The sequence below is a fragment of the Psittacula echo genome (assembly GCF_963264785.1).
Source record: "Psittacula echo genome assembly, chromosome: 1".
NCBI classification, from domain to species: domain Eukaryota; kingdom Metazoa; phylum Chordata; class Aves; order Psittaciformes; family Psittacidae; genus Psittacula; species Psittacula echo.
In genome coordinates this window covers 95,776,686-95,800,982 of record NC_137735.1, presented here as the reverse complement: position 1 = coordinate 95,800,982, position 24,297 = coordinate 95,776,686, and the positions used below count along the sequence as shown (strand labels likewise).

At 39.4% G+C, this 24,297-nt stretch overlaps 1 protein-coding gene across 3 annotated transcripts in view; it reads right to left on the bottom strand.

Annotated features, from left to right (window-relative positions):
- Positions 1–1,102: 1,102 nt before the first annotated feature.
- Positions 1,103–24,297, bottom strand: part of MTPN (myotrophin) — a 42,263-nt gene continuing 19,068 nt past the window's right edge. Inside the window, exons 2-5 of one of the 3 annotated variants that reach the window (XM_080636426.1) lie at positions 21,428–21,564; positions 14,085–14,198; positions 11,968–12,051; positions 1,103–3,547 (exon numbers count right to left, since the gene is read on the bottom strand). In XM_080636426.1, the coding sequence (XP_080492552.1) occupies positions 3,461–3,547; positions 11,968–12,051; positions 14,085–14,198; positions 21,428–21,493 (351 nt within the window). In that variant the 5' untranslated portion in view covers positions 21,494–21,564 and the 3' untranslated portion in view covers positions 1,103–3,460. Of the gene's footprint in view, positions 3,548–9,316; positions 9,382–11,967; positions 12,052–14,084; positions 14,199–21,427; positions 21,565–24,297 lie in introns of those variants that run through there. The other 2 variants (XM_080636425.1, XM_080636427.1) reach the window with 2 other exon arrangements.

Genomic DNA, 24,297 nt, shown 5'->3' with positions numbered 1-24,297 from the left:
ACAGCTTTATATATTTTGTTCTCAAACTGGCTTTCATTCCACATTTAATTCTTATAAGTACTAGAACATTTTAATCAATGTACATGTAAGCTGGAGCTTACATGCCTTCCAGGCAAATAAAAAGTTGTAGCCAGAGACTAATGAAAACAAGAGCAGAAAGGGAAATAAAACTCTACATTCTCATATCGCACAATTCAAGTTTATTCCATTCATTCTTGCAACACAAACTGAAAAATACAGTATCATTTAGCATTCTGATGCCTATGAACCATAATGATGAACCTGTGTCAAAACAGTTAACAATAGTGAAAAGAGAAAGTTGAATATCAAAATGCACAGAGCACTAATCTTCTTCCATCACTGCGCAGAAAGATGATTGTTCATCTGTTTACAAAATATAATTAAGACAAGTTCATTTTGAAATTTTGCATGCAACACTGCAATTGCTTGACCTAGGACACTCCTTTCTTACCAGCCTCTTCTACAAATAATTCAATGAATATTCAAGGATAAAGTTCCATTTAACTATCATACTTCTTTTCCCATTTGCTCTCCCTTAAGAAGAAGGAGCAGAGGGTACAAAATCCAAAGTATACTTAATGTTATAACTTATTCAGCACAAATTCCAAAAGGAAAAGGTTTAAGAACAGAGTGGACTTCCAAGTATATGCTATTCCAGTATGACAAAGTATTTAAATTCTGTTTATAGAATGTAAAATAATTTACAGTTTTGTATTTTCATCTAGTTAGGACCTAGTCAAAGACAGAGGCAGCCATCCATTATTTTTTCCTCAATATAGCTAGCAAGAAGGGAACAAATGAATAAAGCCCCATTTCTAGACAATGACAAAAGCACAAGCTTTTATTATTATTTTTAATCTTGGGCAAAATGATCAATCACCTCTTATGTAGTGCAAAATGCAAAAAAGTATTTCTTCTGTATGAACCAAACATTAAACACCATCTTTTAACTATATTGAAAGGCAGCTTGGGTATATATTACAGCCAAATTAACACTTGTCTCACTGAAGTTTGTTTGCATTGCCCCCTTTTCCTCCCCCCTCCCCCCCCCCAAGTGAAGTAAGAAAAAATTAGGTGTCCATATAACTGTAGAAAAAGGAAGGCAAAACTGCCTCAGTGAATCATCAGTTAGTAGAAGAGTTTGTAAAAAGATGATGTTTCTTTACTATGAAAATGCTCACTTAAGTGAGAGTTGAAGGGAAGGATAGGAAAGGATACAGAGACGGAAAAAAAAAAAAAGAAAAAAATCACAAACCCACCCCCCCAAAAAAACCAAACAAAAAAACCCCAACCTTGACCCCCCAAAAAAAAACCCCAAAACTCTATGGCCAGACAACTTGACACTAATCAACACAAAAAATTTGAATAATCAAGTTTTCAACATAAAAACAGATAGCAGTTTTCTAGACTAGTATTTTAATAGCTAAGTATTTAATAGCATAATATAGAGGCAAATTTATACCAAAGATGCTTACTTTCATAGCTGAATAAAGAGTTAAATCTATAGTCTGTGTTCACACTATTACAACAACAAGACAATCCAGCACTGATCAGAGATAAGATTAAAGAGTTCTCTTTAAATAACCACTAAAAGCATTGTTCACCAAACATGCTTGCTCTTTTATCAGCAGCTCATCAATTGATTTAATCACTGATTGCCAACCCTTCTGCTCTTTCTTGCCACCCATCTCAAAGAAGCAAAGAGTAATTGCACTGTACAGTTTATGGCCAGAGTTGATTGTTTTCTTCATCTCTTATAGGATGTGGACATGTAAATCAGTTTCTGCTCTCACTTTACAGTCAACACAAGGCTTTTTATAGCTGAGACATTAAATCATAATATGCAACATTATTCAAGTAAAACTAAGTCTCCATTAAATATGAGTGGTAGTCACCAGCCTACTTCTACATATCCTCTCAATTTCAACAGTGATATCAAAATAATATCAGCTACTTTTGTTTAAGAATTCAGCACGAGACATTATATACATTTGTTTCTGTATTTTGTATGCTATCAGAAAGTTTGAAATCTGTATTCCAAAAAAGAGGAAGATGTATAGTTTGTGTTATACACTTTTCTGTTACAAAAACTGTTAATGCAGTTTTGGGTGAATTAGCAGTGTAATGAAAATTTTCAAAATGAAAGCCAGAAGCTCAGACATTCCTGAGGACCATAAAATGTGAAGGGAATACCTAGAACATCATCAAATACCTTTCCATGAGTTATCAAGGCTGTCACAGTACTGTCATAATTACTGGTATAGTAAATCTTATCTAAAAGTCAACGGTTTTAGTGTGGGTTGCCCTGGGAACTTTTCAGCCCCACACCTTAACTTCATTAAAAATTTAAGAGCTTCATTCAGCCAACAATGAAATACTGATTTAAAGATATGCACAATTAAAAGTCGGGGTTTTTTTTCCTCCAGTAGTTAGAGCAAGTTAAGACTTCTACTTGTACATCTTCCTGTTCCTAACACCTGAACTTAGAAAGCTTAGATGTATTTTAAAAGTTTACCAGAAATATTTAGCAACAATTTCACCTGATATGAATGTCTAGATAGTTATTGTTCGTTTTCCACTTTTGACTTGATTATCCATGTGTACCAAACAGCTTGTAGCTTTCACATGTGTTTATAAATTTTATGCTGACATGGTGAGTAAAGTAATTCCATCTTAGAATCCTTCTGGAAATAACTACAGTGACACTTTGAACTCTCTCAAAACCAGTTGCTTAAAACTCTGTCCTGGAAAAGAACAAACACAGCAAAGAAAACCCTCAAATTCAAGCATCCAAAAGTACCTTAGCAGATATTCTGGAGAGTAACATCACCATGCCTCAACTGATCTTTTCTGGTTTACTCAATAGATCAGAAAAATATTAGTGTGACATCCAATTAGTCAATATAAAGAACAGGTCCAATAACTAGTATCAAAAGTCCTCAAAACTGCAACATAAGCTTTAGGCAGAAGAATAATAAAGCTAATCACAGAGAGAAAAGCAACCCAGCCATCTACATTACTACACTTCAGATTATAGCAGACACTAATAGCATGGGACTATTGTCTCCTTCACAATTAGTTTCAGGAACATAGCACAGTACTTCCATCTAAAGGAATCTTTCAACAAAAATCTTAGTACTAACTAGGAGGTTTACAAGCATAAAATTCAAGATCATGGTCTGTCTTCCTTCTTCCATTTTCACTAGAAATGGGAAGAGATTGTGCACTGAAAAGAAGTCCTAGAGGGACACTGTTCATAATAGTTTTTAACCCTCTCCAAAGAGATTATCTTCAATACAAGCCCCTAACTAAGTCTGATTCAGAAATAATTTCCCTCCCCCCAAAGTATTTAGCCGAAGAAGCTTGAAAATGCAAAAGAGTGACAGACAGGCAGCAGTGTGAGGCCACAGGAGAGACAGTTAAGATATCAGTCCATCCGTCACTGAAGAAGAGTTTTGATTGCCTGGTTGTCAGTGGCTTCAAAGGCAGTTAGTCCATCTGGGCCTTTCACAGTCTTATCAGCACCCTGTGAAGACATTAAGAAGGACTGTCAGTTCATAAAGCCAGGCTGTATTAGTATTAAGTGTGTCACAACTGCTACTTACCTTGGATAATTATATCGATTACATACAGCTTTATAGTTCAGTTTTCATTTAGAAACCAAGCAGACAAGATTTATGTACAAAACTATTCAGCAAGCAGCTCATCTAAGTCTCAAAATTTATAGAAATTTATAATTTTCTAATACATATTTCTATAAAATTTATAGAACTAGAAAAGAAAGTCATGTAATGTGTCACACAGCAAGTTGCAAGATCAAAAAGTTATCAATCTTGGACGGAAATAGAAGGATTGTTGCTTGTTTCCAGCAACTACTCTTATGAAGAATTCAGTGTTACACACTGCTATGAAATCTATGGTTTTTCACATGCTAAATTAGACAAGTAATGTCTGGAAGAGCTTACTTACTAACAAAGCATACTATTTTCTTTCTATATCATAAGAGACTACCTCCTTGTAGGATTGTGCTTCTCCCCCATTTTGAAAACACAAAACCGACCCCCCCCCCCCCCCCAATTTAACAGCTATTCAACAGTTTTAATCTTCGTTATCCTGGGAGAAGAAAGGCAACAATAAAAGTAGTAAAGGCTTAATCTTGCAGGTGTTGATAATCTCTACTGTTCAGATAGTACTCTCAGATGAGAATCTGTGCGGAAATCAGAAGGGCTTCAATGCTATTCTTTGAAATTAAACTCAGAAAACCTGAAGGAATTTAGATTAGGAGAAAAACGGAACCATGCACTAAATGGCTTGTCAGTATTCATCTTGAATCACAGTTTAAAGAACTTTAACTTATAAAACTCTCCATCACTGTATCAGCATTTAGGGTGTAAAATATTTAAAATTACTATAGTTAACAGTTACATTACAAGAGAACTGCTAATTTAGGACTGCTTTCCACCCTTATGTACATTTGTACTTCAGAAAAGTTACAGATATGCAAGACTTGAATTTCTGAAACAGCTTTTCTGAATGTAGGATGAGAGGTTCATGACTACTAAAGGAGGACACCATTTAATAAACTCAGTGTTAATAAATTAGGAGAACAGCCTCTTAGCTAGGCAGAAAGATTCTTACCTGCATTGTATAAAACGAGAAGGAAATCATAAAGTTCAGGTCAACAGGACTAATTTTCAGAAGTACAATGCTGCCTGGGAGCAACTTGAATGAAGAGTTTATTAAACTACAATGATTCATACCAGATTATTCCACTTAATATCCTGTAATGCTGTAACACACGGCAGTTTTAAAATAAACTTGGTACTACTCTTAATAGCAAGGCAGTTTCTGAAGGAACTAAACGCCTCTTTGTATTTGGCCATATTCTCACACAACGGTTTACGTACGGGTACCTGGAGACATTCAAGGCCAGGCTGGATGTGGTTCTGGGCAACCTGATCTAGTTGAAGATGTCCCTGCTCACTGCAGGAGAACTGGACTAGATGACCTCTGAAGGTCGCTTCCAACTCAAACCATTCTATGATTCCACAGTATTCTCTACTATCCCAAAGTAAAAAGCTACTAACATTTTATGTTTGTGTTATGTTTATTTCTTAAAATACACACAAACACATATATAAACTCTCTTTCTTTGGCAGGATAATAACAAAGAAGAATCATCTCCCTCAAGCAAGCCACTGGGCAAAGCACAAATGTTAAACATGCTCTGGAGGTGGGCAGCACGGGGAAGCAATGCAGAGCTGTCAAAGCTCTCTGAAAGTGGTGTTGGGGGGCAGTTATTGAAGCTGGCAGAAGACTGATTTATACGTCAAGCAAAAAACTTCCAGAACAAGTTGGCAGATGAAGTTACAGAGGCAGATGACAGTCAGCTTGTTCAAAACAGATGTGAATGAGCTCATGGACAACAAATCTATAAACATTTCTTAAAGAGGACAGATGTAGTTGTCGTATTGGGGATTTTAGAGGTACACACAAATAAAAGGAATATGTAAACATAAAGTGATCTGAATGGCATTCTTTCTGCCATCATCAGAGGAGAAGAAAGGTGCTAAATTGCCTAACGTAACTGTGTATTTCTCCTAACACATTTTTTGTAGAAAGCAGAGACCAAATTGCCTTGGATATTTTTGAAAAAGCAGAACTATTTTGAAAGCTGAACAAATGGATTTGTTCCGTCTTTCACTACAAACCTCATCCTCCATTAAAAGCATTCAAAATCAGTTCAGTTGTCCATTGTAACATTATATTGTTTTTTCCTACATTACACCAAAATCAAGTATCTTTTTACATTACAAAATCAAATATAACATTCTAAAAGGAAAAGAAAAAAAAAAGGAACAATCTGAATTTAATATATATTTCTGCTTTTCAAATAGGTATCTCTTAAGTCCACTATCCCTGAAAAGAATAAAACCAAACTGAAATACAGCAACTGATGTTGCTTCAGTCTAGCTCATTACTGTTCATTCGATATCTGTTATTTTGTTTTGTAGAAGGCTGGTACATAACACGAGCAAAATAAAACTCTGGTATTTTAGAAAACAATTCAGTTCTCTGACGAAAGCTACTAAAAGTTAATTTCCGAATAATACCAGAATATCTCCCAATATGTTATTTAACATTAATAACAGTACTGAAAAGGCAGAAGAAAATTAACAGACTTCTGCTTCATTCTGAGGTCAGAACATGCTTCAAACAACTTTACTGTTTAAAATTACACAGACTGTTTTTTAATCTGCTTCAAATTCCTAGAAAAATATTTTAAGATTAATAAAAAGGACTATATAGTTAACATACTAGCAAGACAAGAAGACCTACCTTTGAACTTTAAGCAGGAAGTGTTCTTTAGACCAAAGCTAATTAATTTCATGTATTACAGTAAATCAGAGCAAAACAACACTTGCAATTGAAACTCAGATGCTGATAGAGCAGTTTTAGGTATCACTCTGCAAGCCTCCATAGGTCTAATCTTTTGGATGTCTACAGTATGATATTCCACATATTTTTATAAACTTGAAAGATATACTAAGAAACCCCAAAACTATTTCTAAGTTATATACTGTATAACTAAGCTTAGATAGTTTAAAAAGGAAGGATTATTTAAAAAAGGGCAGTACTGTAGGAACAGGCAAAATGAATTCTTCGTAAGATCTGTTTTAAGGATACAATATTTTGACCTCTAGCCTGACCAAAAAAAGTGTTTATTAGAAAAGTACACCTCAGCTCTGACCTAAAGGGTTTGCATTACTTCTGGTAGTTGTAACACATTAAGATTACACTCATTCTACTTTGGTAAATTTCCCTATCCCTTGTTGAGGGCAGTAAAAACCATCTTCAACCGTTGTCTCTTTCATTAGTTGGAGCCTTTCAATTTTTGAGAATTAGTATCATACTGTATTATTACCTGCTGGCAAGAGTAGGTTAATTAAGCTTTTTGGAAGCTGATCTGGCATACATGTAGCAGCTGTTTGTTAACCTAAACATCAAAATCTTGTGCCCAAATGGAAGGTAAAGTCTTTTTTAATGTATAGAAAAGTTTCAAATACAGAACTTCGTATTTTAATTCTTCCCCATTTAAGTATGTTTTAGTTTTATAACAAATTGGCAGTTTCAGACTAACATTTGAGCTTTAATCCGTACAGGTCTGAAAGGAATGACACTACTTAAACATTTTAAACATGCCAACAAAAAACTTTGGTTTTGATCTTAAAATTTAAATTGCCACATTATCAATGTTTTAAGTCCATATTGGGCAGGCCTGCACCATCAGAGTGGTGCAGACCTGGTCAACTGCCATCTGCAGACCATCAGACTACAATTCCAGTATGTTTAAAGCCACATAATGAATCTAATCTATCAAAATCATGACAGTAATTGATTATGGTTGATCACTATTATTTTTAGCACAACAGCAGCGCTTGAAATCAATCATTTGTATTCTCAGCTTCTGAAGTTTTCAAACTGCATTTACGCTTCTTCTAGTGCAATAAATCAAACTGAGCACTGTCTATTTCAAAACTAAAACACCCAATCAGCGCATCAGGAAACCCTCAATGAAAACCTAACTTTGGAAGAAAGTGTGCATCAAAGGCCCTTTTGAGAAAATATCTTTGGAAGAACATAATATATACCCTTTAAGTTACGTTAGGTGTCTATCAGTACTTATGAGAACAAAGTGAAATAACTATTTCATTTAGTTTTAAACAATTAAAATTGTTTTATTTCTGAAAAATAGCTGCGTTGGTTATATCTGGTTGTACGTTTAAACTTTAATACCAATAATAATTATGGTAATATGTAAAGCTACAGTTCAAAGTAAAACCTTAGCCTTACTGTAAAACCATAATTCAAAGTGGTTTTTTGCTATGCTTTATGAATAGAAAAGATAGATAAAACAAAATATTGGGGGTTAAATCTATGCAACCATTAAAATAGATGAAAACTAGGGAAAAGAGCCCTTAAAACATTGTCAGCAACTTCAATACCAAACAAAAGACTTACCAAAGAATAAACACAGCACTGTTTGCTTTCTGAAGCTGCAAAATTACTGCTTAAGTCTGCTGGAGTGCTCATTTGCAACCACTAATGAACATTAAACTCACATTTAAAATACTTTCTGTAAAACCCACCAGGAAATTCCATCAAGTGATTATTCATAGTACTTAATTCACCATTTTTGATCAATGTACTTTCCAAGGTCAAACTAAAGACAGGTAATCCCATAACATTTAACAGAAGGTCACACTTTAAACACTCGCAGGGATTCCAAGATGAAATTTAGAGCTAAATCACTTGGTTTATAAAGCTCTGAATACCCATCCAGAGACAGCAATTTGAAAAGCTGGAATAAGTGTTATAATCCTGTGTGTTAAGGAAGGTGTTCTCCTGCAGTTGTGTTTTTTTTTTCGTTTGTTTGGGTTTTTGTTTTGTTTGTTTTTGGGTTTTTTGTTTGTTTGGTTTTTTTTTTTTTTTTAATCACTCCGGTATTATTATGTAGCCAAATGCTACAGGATCACCAAGTAGTTTATAAAATGTTAACTATGTCATAATTTGGAGCTGTGGTTGACTCAAGACAATTTAATGCATTCTAAGGGGGACAGTGGGACAGTAGAAGCAGAAAATGAGGTCTATGAAATCTAAACTTTTCCAGAATTAGTACATTCCAATTCCCTGAAGCTGCACAAGAAAGACATAAAAATGCATTAATCCTTATCCCAGGTCCCTGCTGTCAAATGATAACAGCTGGTGTTTCTTTATCAAAACTAATAAAATCAAACCAGGTCTTCAAAATGATGATGATAAATAGGCTTGAAAAAAAAATACTTTCCTCATAGTTCTTCACGAATAAACATGAAGTATGGTAATAGAGAAAAAGAGACCACTTGTGCCTTTGCAACTAATAATGTAAGGCATGTGTGGATACAAGGGACACTAGAGGGCTAGCTAAAAAGACTTTAGCTTCATCGGTTCCATCTGTTCCACGTCTCTTATTCCCAAACTTCTTCCGCAATTCATCTATCCCTACAAAAGCAGTGCCACAACAGAGACAGCTGAGCAAGCATTTAGTATGTGGCAACAAGCAAACACCATCTGCCATTTACAAAGAACACCACAGAGACTAGGTTAAGCAGTAAAACAGAGAAATCAGGTTCTACTGTACACTTCTACAAAAACAAATCAAACCCGGGAGAGACCACACTTTGGAACAGGGACGTCACACTGCAAAAGGACTGAAAAAACTCCCATGGCAGCAGCTGAAGTGAAACTGAAGATACCTCAGTTCTGCCTCTTGATTTGGCACCAGTGTTTCTTCAATTCCAACTAAATCTGCAACAAAATCTGCAACAGAATTTTAATTTGGAGTCCTCAATCAGCAGGAAACTAACTAGACAAATTAACTTGCAGTATGTACAAATGAACAGGGTAAATGCCAGGCCTATTGCAAGGAGGCAGTAGTAATATGCAGGTAAGAGTACTAAAAGGTTTACTAGAATCTCCTGTTAAACTAACCTTTGCATTGGCTTAGCTGCAACATGTAACTGCAGTCTGATGTTGGTAGACAGCATGCTTATCTCACACTGAAGGAACAGTATGGCAAGAAAGCCTCCATACAAACACTCCTTCACTCATGAGATTAAAACTGCTGCAGAACACCACAAATCAAGTTTCTGATGACAACTCAAGTATCTGCTGGGCAAACTTAAACATAACTGCACACTGGCAGTTTGTTAAAAAGCATTCAGTGGCAAAACTTGCTTAATTAGGTCGCTCCCAATGTCCACAGACCCTTATCAATCCCAACAAGCCTACCAACAAGGTTATTTTTTTGTAAATAATTGCTGGATTCCTCACCCATTTCCAAATGCTGCCACACAAAATCCATTTTAGGGAGCTGAGACTCCTTACACCATTGAATGTTTTGTCTTGTCAAAAGCCCCAAAATCTGGTTTAACACTGGAGTATTTCAAAATGCCCAAGGAAAGGTCCATTTATAGATCAAACTCTACACTTCTTTACTTTGTTTCTTTAGAAAGCAGCAAGTTAAATTCTATCTCCCTACTACAGTTACGAATGCCCAAAACAAAGCTATTCAAGTGTCCTGGGTTCAGCAGTAGCTGGCTTACGGCCTGGGCTTAAACCACGACATCAAGTTAAGAGTTAAGGTAAAACCTTCTGGATTTTCAGAATGGAGCTTATTTATATAATTTTATTTACATTCAAGCCCCTGATAGCCACAAGATTTAGACATAACGTATGCAACCCAACAACTCTCCCTGCAACAGTAATTTTATTCATAAGCTGACCAAACCTAGCCACAGGTAATACTTCCATAATGGTGGTCATGATACAACTTGACAAACAATGTATAGTTATATTCAGAGACCTGAATACCAGCACAATGGAAAATTGCACCAAGGGAGGTTCATGAGGAAGACAAGATTTAGTGATGGAGTTGGCAGTGTTAGATTAACAGCTGGGCTTGATAACCTTAGGGGTCTTTCCTAAATGATTCTACAGCTCTGTCAGTTCAGATGTATATAGGCTGCCAGTGATTCCCAGATAAACCACCAACCTTCACTATTCCAAAGTGTCATTTGTATTTTAGACACAGTGTCACCATAGAATTCAACTTCCACATGTGATAAGCATTAGCTAAGAACTCCAAAATAGTCCTTTCTGAGCAATAACAAGTGTAACAGACTGTGCTTTATCATAGGAAACCCTTGTTGAAAGTTAGCTGAAATTCCATGAAACAAATTGCTGCCATTCGAATTGTACCAAGTACAGAGATAAATACATTCTTACAAGCTGCATGAAAACTAGCTGGCTCAGGAAGGATGTTAACGCCCTTGCTGACAAAGACTACAATTAATACATAACCTTTACTAGTTGCCAGACAACTTATGAAAGAAGTTTTGATGAATCTTATTTATTATTTGAGCAACATAGAATGCAAAACACTTCAAAACAAAAAAAGAAAGAAATACAACATGGGATAAAGGATACCTTTTTTGTGACATGTATATAATGACCCTAAATAAAGGATCAGTCCTTATGACAAATTTAAGCAATTTGGATGCACCATCTGAATCCTAAGTTAACAGTCACAGCATTTCTTCACAGGGAGGCATAACTAACATAAGACAGCATCTCAGAAGTGAAGAAAAGTTAACAGCCTCAATGCTGCATGAATTTAAGTAAAACTTTACCTTGGAAGTGCCATATGAAAACATTACACTGCATGAAATCCTTTGGCCAAATGATTTAAGTGGATTCATACATTGAAAATATACTGTTAACCTCTTCTTTTCGAAGTATGATATAAAAAGAATAAGCACATATGGAGACAAAGCACTGCTTGAATTAACTGGATCTCCTTCATAATACGAATCAAAGGTGGAAGAGAAACAGACCAAGCTTATTCTCCCCAGGACAAAATTTACAAGCTCCATAACATAGAAAGCTTGTCTTCCTACTTTTACTTCCCTTCGCTCTGCCAGCCCAGATGGGTTTTCAGTCATCTGGCAAAAGCAGAGGGAAACCACACCTCTGAGCAGCTTCACAGTGGAGATTCCATCACATAGAACACTTAAGCAGCTGCTAAAGCTAAATCCCACTCCTCTCTGTCTGCTGAAGGATTGCACATTTTTCTTGCCTGATTTGCTGTTAATTGCTCTCTAGCTGGAGCTTACAATACTGAATTGTCACTATTACTTCTTCCAAACTGCAAAAGTCCTGGAACTTTCTCCAACTATTTTCTTCACCAGCAGATTATCCCCTCTGGTTTAGCAACATAAACAGCATTTGTCTGATGTTCTGAACTTAACTGGAGCATCATAATCTTACTTAAAAAAAAAAAAAAAAAAGATAATTCACAGCAATATACTTTGCTAATGGATAACTTCTTCTACACATTTGCCTCACCTTTGACAGAAGCAATTTCACACAGGAAACATGGCCCTCATAGACTGCTGATAGGAGTGGTGTGATATTGTGTTTGTCTGGAGCCTGTAAATTGAGACAAAGTTATTTGAAACACAATTTCACACAGCATTAAAAGGTTTCACTTAAATCCCTATCTTCACACTACTGTTGACAAAACAAAATTAAGAAGTTAAGAATATTATCCAGATTTTTTTACTCTCCTTTTAAAAAGAAAAGCCATTGCTTAAAAAACAGGTAACAGCAAGATATTTCTTCTGTAACACTTTTAAGGTATCCTAAGGTTTGCATGTTTTTTTAGGCCAATGATAGACATTGCAGGGTGTCAGCTGACAAAATTTTCCCAATTTAAAACCACTACTCCTCATTCTCCCATTTCCCAGACAGCCTTACTTCGGAAATCAGTTTTGGCTGAACATTGTTTAAGTTGTCTTCTTCTCTCATCTATAGTCCTGGAAAGAATAAGAAATGGAGCAACTGAAATATTCATATTTTTTCCTCCATTTTTACCTCCTCTCCCATTAGAAGAACTGAGGAAGAGAGAGTCTTTCCAGACACCAAGGAAAAAATCCAATCCATCTGTTGTTAAGGACCAAAGCTAAGATGTCCTCCTATACATTAACTTTCAGAGAATTACAGAACCATAGAATAGTTAGGGTTGGAAAGTACCTTAAGATCATCGAGTTCCAACCCCCCTGCCATGGGCAGGGACACCTCACACTAAACCATGTCACCCAAGGCTCTGTCCAACCTGGCCTTGAACACCACCAGGGATAGAGCATTCACAGCTTCCCTGGACAACCCATTCAAAAGGGTGCCTCACCAACCTTACAGAAAGAACTTCCTCCTTATATCCAATCTAAACTTCCCCTGTTTAAGTTTGAACCCGTTACCCCTTGTCCTGTCACTACAGTCCCTAATGAAGAGTCCATCCCCAGCATCCTTATAGGTCCCCTTCAAATACTGGAAGGCTGCTATGAGATCTCCACACAGCCTTCTCTTCTCTGGGCTGAACAGCCCCAACTTTCTCAGCCTATCTTCATACAGGAGGTGCTCCAGTCCCCTGATCATCCTCGTGGCCCTCCTCTGGACTTGTTCCAACAGTTCCATGTCCTTTTTATGTTGAGGACACCAGAACTGCACACAATACTCCAAGTGAGGCCTCACAAGAGCAGAGTAGAGGGGCAGGATCACCTCCTTCAACCTGCTGGTCAAGCTCCTTTTGATGAAGCCCAGGATACAGTTGGCTTTCTGGGCTGCGAGCTCACACCGCCAGCTCATGTTCATTTTCTCATTGATCAACACCCCCAAGTCCTTCTTTGCAGGGCTGCTCTGAATCTCTTCTCTGCCCAACCTGTAGCTGTGCCTGGGATTGCTCCAACCCAGGTGTAGGACCTTGCACTTGTCATGATTAAACTTTGTAAGGTTGGCATCTGCCCACCTTACAAGCGTGTCAAGGTTCCTCTGGATGGCATCCCTTCCCTCCAACTTATCAACCAAATTATTCCAAAGCACAGCGTTTGGGGTGCATGGTTAAAATGTTTAGAAACTTCACTTCATGGAGAACTTCACTGTTTTGAAGGGCCAACACAGCCCAGCCCAGCCAAATCTTTTCATGACGAAAGGCCATGTGTATCAAGCTACAGTAAAATGACTAAGTTTGTACAAGTAACAATGTCTCAAAAAAGAGCAAAGCACACCAATTTAAACACAGTTGATCCTGCCCTGGACAAGGATGCATTGTACTGTCTTTTGAAGTCACTTCCAACAAATCTAGTACATATTTCATGAAAACTTTATTTATATGTGATCTCTGGATTTATTTTTTTAATAATGGTCATATTAAACTTTTTATAACTATAAATGACTTTTCCTAGGGTGTCCAAAAAGAATAAAAACTTTTAATACATGTAATCTTAAGCTTCTAATCTGGAGGAAACTGCCTCTCAAATATTTTTAAACACAGCAAATTGCTTAGTTGTGTTCAAGTCTTTCAGTAACCACTTTCAGTTATACCAATCCCTTGGGGAGGCGGAGGGAGGGGCAGGGGAAGGAAGATCCTAACACTCCAACATCTGTTTGCAAATTGATGTACATACATTAATATCGGCTCCTTTCAATAGCAGAAACTCCAGAATCTCAAGCTGTCCACAGTCTGCTGCATAGTGAAGAGGCTTCCTCCCACCTTCAAGTGTCCGGTTGACATCTTCACCCTTCAATGTAAACGTAATCTAATAAGCAAAATTTTAGAGCTAACACACCAAGATCAGCTTGAAAAAATTCAACACCTTCAAATATGCTGAAGAATGACCCAAATATTTAAGTCACTGCCCAAGAAAAACAAAAATTCAGTTGCTTAATTTCCTTTCCCTATCTGTACCTTTAAGACTATAATACAACCTTGGTCCCTCCTGCCACACTGCATCTTAAGTGTATTAAGTACGCAAGTGCACTAGGTAACTTATGATTAAAGAAAAATTAAATCATTAGAGCCTGTAAAATATGCTCCCATTGGCTTGTTTTGCTTTTCCTTCACCCCAGCTAGGATTCTAGTTATCTGGCTAAGTTACTTTACCTGCTTCTGTACATATTGATGTTTTGCATACTGAAAAACCAGATGCATAGAAAAGTCAGCATCACAACTACTGGCAAATAAGTACAGTCCATCCATAACTTCAAACCCAATTATGAAACTGGGCACTCTGTTTTATAAATAGCGCCTGCCAATTCTACATGACACAAAGTCTGAAGACAGTCAAACAAATCAGAACACAGGAAGTTAAGAGTCTAATGCCACTCATACTAGTGGATTGAGACATCTCTTAGGGCGTAAACAAAATTTAATTTAGTGAGTGCTTAAGCAGCTTTGTTTCCTCACCTTGGGTTGTGCAACTAGGATAAACTGATTTGCTGCACTTCAGTAATGACAAGAAGTTAATGGAAACCAAATACTGACAAGCTATGTGCTAACTTCTTGTTCGTATGTGCAAGTAATGTTAGTATTTTAGGGAGTGGCTAAATTTAGCATCATACATCAAGCCCTGCACCTCCACAGAAAAACAAGAATTTCAGTTGCAGCACCAACTCATACTTCTCTACAGAGCCCCTAACAGTTCCCTTATTCCTACCTCAAACCTCTAGGAAGAGCACAGGATAGAAGGCTTAACATTTATCTTTCAGACACTACCTCCCTTCTAAGAACGGAAGAAAAGATTGTCAGAAGGAAACCCTCTTCTGCATTTGATATTTTATATTACCAGCCAACTAACAAGATGACTCTAGATTTCTCATATCAATAGGCTATTCAATTCTTCTCACAATATACCATCCTGAAAGTCAAAGCAAAACAACAGCGTTTAACTGCTCTTTTCAGTTGTTAAACTGAAACACTGTACATTCTGTGGTTTGAGGTCAGCACTTCACGCTATTGAAGGTTCTGGCTTCAAAAAAGCATGAAGTGGCAGCAAGTAGCACAATTCAAAAAAAAAAACCCTCTGCCACCACTGTTAGTGACCCTGAAACACAGCTATGGCTTCTCATGCATGTTGGATGCTGGGGAAAAAAGAATATCTCTTTTATTTTATCTATGGTTTATTTTTACCTATGATTGGCAGAAAAGCAACAAATTATACTTCTAAACAAAGTCTACCACAGTTGTAGATATGTGGATTATCAACACCATACAACAGTTCATAATGTAAAATTCCAGTGTGAGTAACTGAAGGTCTAATTCTTTGTTTACTAGTAAAGTTGCTGCAGATAGTCTTGTGATGTAACTTCTCTTGCAGAATTTCAGTATAAAAAGTTGGTGGGAATATGTTAACAACTGTGTCCCAATTAAAAAAAAAAATCAAAATCATCCAGATCACACGACACTAACAGCACACCTACAGCCACATTATTGAAAAGTATAGAAAGAAGCAGCATATACTTAGCTCATCTAGAAAGTTAAGCTCTATCCATGTTCTTACTTGCATCTTGACACTTCCCATCAATTCTAACACAGATGGCATTCAAATAGCACATGATGTTAGGGGACACATTAAGGATTGGGTTGCATATGCTTCGGAAGCCAACCATGTAGAAGCCATGCAATCACTACCCCAAAAAAGGCTCTAAAATACTCTGATGCATGCTAAGACATGGTAAGTAAAGGGGTAATGGAGAAGGACAAGCAAGTTAACCCATGGTACAGCACCCTGTAAAGCTATGAAGCTCACACTCATAAAGAAATTTAGAATCATATCTTAAGACTAAGACAGTCCCCTTCCTTAAGCTTATAAACATTATTTGGCTCATTGGCTTACACTTACCACTGATCCCCTTGTTCTCTCCTAAACTGGTTGTGGAATAAATTCCAGCTAGAAAAGACAATAAACTTTCAGAAGGATAAAACAACACCCAAGCACCAAATTTTCTAAGTTTCCCATAAAGATGGTGAAAGCCTGTTTATAGGAGAGTCCCTAGCAAAAAGATGTCCCAAATGCAGATCACATGGATTTGAATACTAGCACTGAGAAAATGTGCCAGCAGTGTTCAAAGTCAAATTTAAGAATGTCTTAGTCCAAATTAACAGAAACAAGATATCCTATAAGTTACAGAAATAAAGCAAGTCCTCCTAGGCTCTGCAATACACAAAGTCAAATACCCAGTTGTTTGATGGGTGTGAAAAAGGCACTGTAAAACAGACCACTGACCATTCTAAAACTTCATTTGGCCTTTCCTACTCCTAATCCAAGACATACAGAAGTAGGAAAGGAGATAAATCAATTTAATGTACAAGGATCAAACCTGGTCTTGAACATTTCCAGGGCCAGGTTGGATGGGGCTTTGAGCAACCTGGTCTAGTAGAAGGTGTCTGCCCATAGCAGGCGGGCTGGAACTAGATTATATTTTAAAAGGTGCTTTCCAACCCAAACCATTTCATGATTCTATGAATGTAATTTATAAATAAATATGCAGATATGGGTGGTGCATGCTCAGTGGTTTGTTTTGTTTTCTGGGGCTTTTCCAGGGTTTTTTTGGTTGTCTGTTTTTTTCTTTTTTTTTCTCCTTATAGAGTGCATAATCAAAAAGGTTTAGAGACCATTTGTTTATAGCTCTATTGGTACCTATGGACACAATAAGTGAATTCTTTTTCAGAGGGAGTTTCATTCTGGAAGACTAAAAAGTTTCAGTGGAAATTTTATAGATGAATTAAAAATAACCCTAAACCTTACCCCTACACACAAATTAATCAGATTAAAGACCAACTGTTATAAAACTCATAAAAATATCCTTACAGTTCCACTGTGGAAAAAGAAGGTGTCTTTAGACATAAAAATACTGACTTTGTATCTTCATTTGAAATTCTACTAAATGTATCAATCTTTGTCTACACCAGCAGCTATTTATGTGCTTAAATAAGTCTCCAAGATACAAGTTCCATATAAAATCACCTATAAAATGAGAAAGTCTGAAAACTGTAGAACCCTCATAATCCAAATTGGTAGTACACTAGTGCCAAAGACAGTAGCCACTACAACTGCAACAATAAGCCTTTCAGTTTGCTAGACAGTGATGTGAAATACATCTAACATCCTAGGTAAGGTTGTCAAAGATTATCTAAACAAGCTGCTGTTCTCCTTTAAGCATAGGATGTACAATCCTGTGCGTGTTGACTTTTGTCTTCACTGCATGAACACTCCAAGTTGGATTCTCTTGCTTTTCCACAATATTCTGTTCAGCTACACCAGGGAGAGATGTTGACTTATGACAGTTAGGTACTCAGTTTTGACAGACTGACCAGCCATGACAGACCACATTTTGTATAGGAAATGCATCTTCTCTATAATGGGACATCTAAAAAGTGATTGACTATGCACTAGAGAATTTAAGAGTTCACATTACCAAAGAAATTATATTTTGTAGTTATAGCAACAAGCACCAAATGCCAGTTCATATGATAAAGAGAAAATCTGAGCCTAAGGTCAAGATTTGAGTCCCCTCTCAAATAAGGCAGCTCTGGTGAAGGTGTGGCTAATTATCTCCACAGAACAAGGCAAAGTGCTGTCTAAAGTCCTGTAACAGGCTGAGGCAGGAACAGCACTGGATGATAAAAAAACAAACAAACAAACAAACAAACAAAAAAACAACAAGAGTTATTGCTATGTAAAGTTTTTTGAAATTATTCTGGTTCTGAATCCTATCAGCCAAAGACATCATACTGAATGTTAAGAGTTTGGGTATCAGCAATCTCATCAGATGATGATTCTTCATACTGACATCCAAGACAGCTAAGCAACCAATACCTTGGTAGGCTGAAGCTAAGACTGTACCATCGCTGCTAAAGGTTTATTTCAGAAAAGACCATACTCAGCTCAGGCATATGGTCTGAACTGTCAGAGAGCACAATTCTTCTTTTACACCTGCAGAAACAAAATCTTACATATATGTCGTGGGTTCAGCAACAGCAGTCACTTTTTCTCCTTCTTAGTAGCTGGTGCAGCGCTGCGTTTTTGACTTTCGGCCTGGGAACAGTACTGATAAAAACCGATGTCTTCAGTTGCTGGTCAGAATGTTTACTCTGACCAAGGACTTTGTGAGTCTCATGCTCTGCCAGGGAGGAGGGGAAGTCAGGAGGAAGCAGGGACAGGACACCTGACCCAAACTAGCCAAAGAGGTATTCCATATCACAGCACGTCATGTCCGGGGATGAAACTGGGAGTTACCCGGAAGGGCACGCTCTGCTCGGTTGGGCTCATTCAGCAGGTGGTATCGTATTCTCTTCCCTTGTTATTTCTCTTATCATTATTATCATTGGTGGTAGCAGTAGTGATTTGTGTTATATCTTAGTTACTGGACTGTTCTTATCTCAACCCGTGGGAGTTACATTCTTTCGATTCTCCTCCCCATCCCTCCAGGCAGGGGGGCAGTAGAAACTGGGTGGCTGACTTGCCGACTGGCTTAAACCACGACAGCTCTTTTTGGCGCCCAACGTAGGGCCCGAAGGATTGAGATAACGACAGATCTGACCAGAGTGTGTCTAATCGTATTTGTGATCAGTATTCAGTGTTTCGGATTAATAGTCACTCGTCACAATGCTGATTTATTGGCTCTCAAAGTTGTTGTTTTTGATCTCACAGTTTCAGTATGTCGTAGCTTACTTAGAGCCAGTATTTGCTGTGTTAGTGTTTTTCAAATGTGGGGCTTGGGCTAAGGTTATTGTCTCATTGTACTTTATGGTAATGACTTGTAATAGAATAGAATCATTGATACGAAACTGATCTGGCTTATGTTCTCAGTGTGGTCACCACCTTTATACTTTGAGAAGTATATAACAGAAGTGCTTAGCAATTACACATCTTTTTTCTCCTTCTCGGGTGGTCAATCTGTGAAGGAGACATTCTCCTACCCTCCCAGCACCCCTCCCCAGACCGTTTACAGCATCGTTTGAGAGTTTTGAAGTTTTTGAATGGCCTTTTAATACTGTTGAGACCTGTTTGCTGATTGTGATGAGGATAACCATGTTGGCAAGCATACAGAGTGCATTTTATTCACAACCATTACATCTGATCTCAAGAGTTAAGCAGAGTCAAGTTTAGGTCTTGTCTGGGGTTAGACGACAATATAGAGGGACCAAGAGATTCCCCGAGGCTGGACAGCCATGAGTGACAGGGTGTGTGGGATAGTATGGGCAAGTATCTAGGTCAGTGGGCCACTCCAGTGTTTTGGAATTTCACCACTGAACAAGTGCAAAATCCAGAAGAACTAGTAAAACACTTAAATGAGGTGTGCTGTCATCCTGGTCATACCAGAGAGGGACAAATCATGGCAATGTGCTGGGGCTTGGCCTATGCTTACAGAGCCTTGTTCAACACTATCCAGTACCTTCAAAAGAAAAAAAAAAAGGCCCTGGATCTGAGGGCAAAGCAACAGACAGCGCAGCTACTCCAGCTCCGAGCACAGCAGCTTCACCATCCCCAGCGACAAGTACAGCCACTACTCAAACTTCAACTGCAACAGACAGCGCAGCTACTCCAGCTCCAAGCACAGCAGCTACACCACTCCCAGCGACAAGTACAGCAGCTACTCAAACTTTGGCTGCAATGAACAGCACAGCTACTCCAGCAACAAGTACAGCAGCTACACCAGCCTCAGCGACAAGTACAGTAGCTACTCAAACTTCAACTGCAACAGACAGCAAAGCTAACCCAGCTCCAAGCACAGCAGCTACATCACCTCCAGTGACAAGTACAGTTGCTACTCAAACCACAGTGATAATCACTGCAGCTAAACCAGAGGACGAATTCGTACTAATATCTGTTGCTCCTATACACAAGAGAAAAAGCAAAAAAGAGGCAACAAGGGTGAAGCAAGATGAAGAAACAATGTATTCACCACCCAGGCCAGCATTTGATCAGGAGTCATCATCACATGATGAAGAAGAAGAAGAGGTGACTTCTCAACCTCGGACCACAACTGAGCTATGAAATACGCGAAAAGATTTTACCCGTCAACCAGGGGAGCACATCATCACCTGGTTGCTCCGATGCTGGGACAATGGGGCCAATGGTCACAAACTAGAAGGTACGGAAGCCAAGCAGCTGGGATCACTTGCTAGAGAAGGGGGAATTTTCCACTTAAACTTGAGAAGAAACTTCTTCTCAGTGAGGGTGATGGAACACTGGAACAGGCTTCCCAGGGGGGTTGTGGAGTCTCCTTCTCTGGAGACATTCAAAACCCGCCTGGACACATTCCTGTGTAACCTTATCTAGGTGTTCCTGCGCTAGCAGGGGGATTGGACTAGATGATCTTTTGAGGTCCCTTCCAATCTCTAGCATACTGTGATACTGTGAATTGACAAAGCAATTGTAAGAAAAAAAAGGTCCCTCAGTCTTCGGAGGCAGCTCTTAGCAGCTGTGAAAGAAAGGTTTCCATACAAGGACGATGTTATAAGTCGTTTGGCCAAGTGGACTACTTTAGACAAAGGCATCCAGTCTCTGAGGGAATCAGCCATCGTAGAGATGATCTATCACATCGAGCCGAATAACGGGGATATACCCACAGACCCAGATGAAGTCGAATGTACACGACCCCTGTGGCGTAAACTTACATGGAATGCATTGTCACCATATGCCCATTCATTGGCAACAGTAACCTGGAATGACGTAGTACCACTAACAGTGGATGAAATGATTCACAAACTCCAAGAGTTCGAAGACAATCTCACCCCTTCCATCATCTCAGCTGTGGAAAAACTGTCCCAGGATCTCAAACAATTGAGGGACGATCTATCTGATTTATCCAGCTCCTCACGTGTACAAACACACATCTCAGCTATTAACAAAAGGCATCCTATTGTTCAAGAGAGAAGATATAGAAGGTATACGCCACAGGCCACCCTATGGTTTTACCTGCGGAATCACGGAGAAGACATGACGAAGTGGGATGGAAAACTTACTTCAGCTTTGGAGGAACGGGTGCGTGAATTGAAAATAGGAACAAGGGTCAAGGCTGATCGTCCCATGAGAGCTGCGGCTTCAGTCTCTGGTGAGCAGGTTCCCAGATGGAGCGGAAGAGCTGATTTTACTCCAGCTCCTGTGATAACGAAGAATAATCACTTTCAACACGACTTAAGGGTCCAACGTTGTGATGACTATTAGAGGGGCCCTGCCTCCAGCCAGGTGGAGGTAGGGGACAATCAGATTTACTGGACTGTGTGGGTCAGATGGCCTGGCACATCAGTCCCACAGAAATATAAGGCTGTAGTAGATACCGGTACACAGTGTACTCTGATGCCATCAAGTTGTCAAGGGGTAGAACCCATCTATATTTCTTGAGTGACAGGAGGATCCCAAGAGTTGACTGTACTGGAGGCTGAGATCGGCCTGACTGGTAGGAAATGGCAAAAGCACCCCATTGTGACTGGTCCAGAGGCTCCATGCATCCTCGGCATAGACCACCTCAGGAGAGGGTACTTCAAAGACCCAAAAGGGTACCGATGGGCTTTTGGTATTGCTGCTTTGGAGACTGAGGAAATTGAGCAGCTGTCCACCTTGCCTGGTCTCTCAGAGGATCCTTCTGTTGTGGGGCTGCTGAAGGTCGAAGAACACCAAGTGTCAATCGCGACCACAACAGTGCACCGGCGGCAATATCACACCAACCGAGACTCCCTGATTCCCATCCATAAGCTGATCCGTAGACTGGAGAGTCAGGGAGTGATCAGCAGGACCCGCTCACCCTTTAATAGCCCCATATGGCCAGTGCGAAAGTCTAACGGAGAGCGGAGACTAACAGTAGACTATCGTGGCCTGAATGAAGTCACACCACCATTGAGTGCTGCCATTCCGGACATGCTAGAACTCCAGTATGAATTAGAGTCAAAGGCAGCCAAGTGGTATGCCGCAATTGATATTGCCAATGCATTCTTCTCAATTCCTTTGGCAGCAGAATGCAGGCCACAGTTTGCTTTTACTTGGAGGGGTGTCCAGTTCACTTGGAACCAACTGCTCCAGGGGTGGAAACATAGCCCTATCATCTGCCATGGACTGATCCAGAATGCACTGGAACAGGGGCAAGCTCCAGAACACCTGCAACACATTGATGACATTATCGTGTGGGACGATACAGCGGAAGAAGTCTTTGAGAAAGGGAGGAAAATAATCCAAATCCTGCTGAAAGCTGGTTTTGCCATAAAACGGAGTAAGGTCAAGGGGCCTGCACAGGAGATTCAATTTTTGGGAATAAAATGGCAAAATGGATGTCGCCAGATCCCCACAGATGTGATCAACAAAATAACAGCAATGTCTCCACCAACTAATAAGAAAGAAACACAAGCTTTCTTGGGTGCTGTGGGGTTCTGGAGAATGCACATCCCGAATTACAGTTCGATTGTAAGCCCTCTCTATCATGAGACCCAGAAGAAGAACGATTTTAAATGGGGCCCTGAGCAACAACAAGCCTTTGAGCAAATTAAACGTGAGATAGTTCATGCAGTAGCCCTTGGACCAGTCTGGACCGGGCCAGATGTAAAAAAATGCACTGTACCCCGCAGCTGGGGAGAATGGTCCCACCTGGAGCCTCTGGCAGAAAGCTCCAGGAGAGACTCGAGGTCAATCCCTCAGCTTTTGGAGTCGGGGATACAAAGGATCTGAGGCCAGCTATACCCCAACTGAGAAAGAGATACTGGCAGCCTATGAAGGGGTTTGAGCTGCTTCGGAGGTGACTGGCACTGAAACACAGCTCCTCCTGGCATCCCAGTTGCCCGTGCTGGGCTGGATGTTCAAAGGCAGGGTCTCCTCTACACATCATGCAACTGATGCTACATGGGAGTAAATGGGCTGCACTAATTACACAACGAGCTCAAATAGGAAATCCCAGTCGTCCAGGCATTCTAGAAGTCATCATGGACTGGCCAGAGGGCAAAGATTTTGGAATGTCACCAGAGGAGGAGGTGATACGTGCTGAAGAAGCCCCACCATATAATAAACAGTCAGAAAGTGAAAAGCAGTATGCCTTGTTTACTGACGGGTCCTGCGATATTGTGGGAAAGCATCGGAGATGGAAAGCAGCCGTACGGAGCTCCTCGACGACAAGTTGCAGAAACTGCTGAAGGAGAGAGTGAATCGAGTCAGTTTGCCAAGGTGAAAGCCATCCAGCTGGCTTTGGACATTGCTGAACAAGAAAAGTGGCCAGTACTTAATCTGTTTGGGTCAGGTGTCCTGTCCCTGCTTCCTCCCGGCTTCCCCTCCTCCCTGGCAGAGCATGAGACTCACAAAGTCCTTGGTCAGATCAAACATCAGTGTTATCAGCTCTGTTCCCAGGCCAAAAGTCAAAAAACACAGGGCTGTACCAGCTACTAAGAAGGAGAAAAAATGACTGCTACTGCTAAACCAGGACATAAAACCAGACGAGTTTTGAGGTAAAGGAACGATCAGCATCAGCAGGCAACGATCCAATACTGCACACAGCCTCTCCTGCCCTGAAAGACTGTTACAAGAGATGGAGTCCAACATCATGGACCAGATGGACTCAGCAGCTTTATAGGGATTGGTCCATGCACTAAAAGAACAGTGCACTGAGATGAGAGTGAGGGTATATGGAAAATGTGGGATCTGAGCATGACATGAATGGTATGGAATAAGAGGTGGATACTGTCCTGGGTTCAGCAACAGCAGTCACTTTTTCTCCTTCTTAGTAGCTGGTGCAGTGCTGTGGTTTTGACTTTCGGCCTGGGAACAGTACTGATAAAAACCGATGTCTTCAGTTGCTGGTCAGAATGTTTACTCTGACCAAGGACTTTGTGAGTCTCATGCTCTGCCAGGGAGGAGG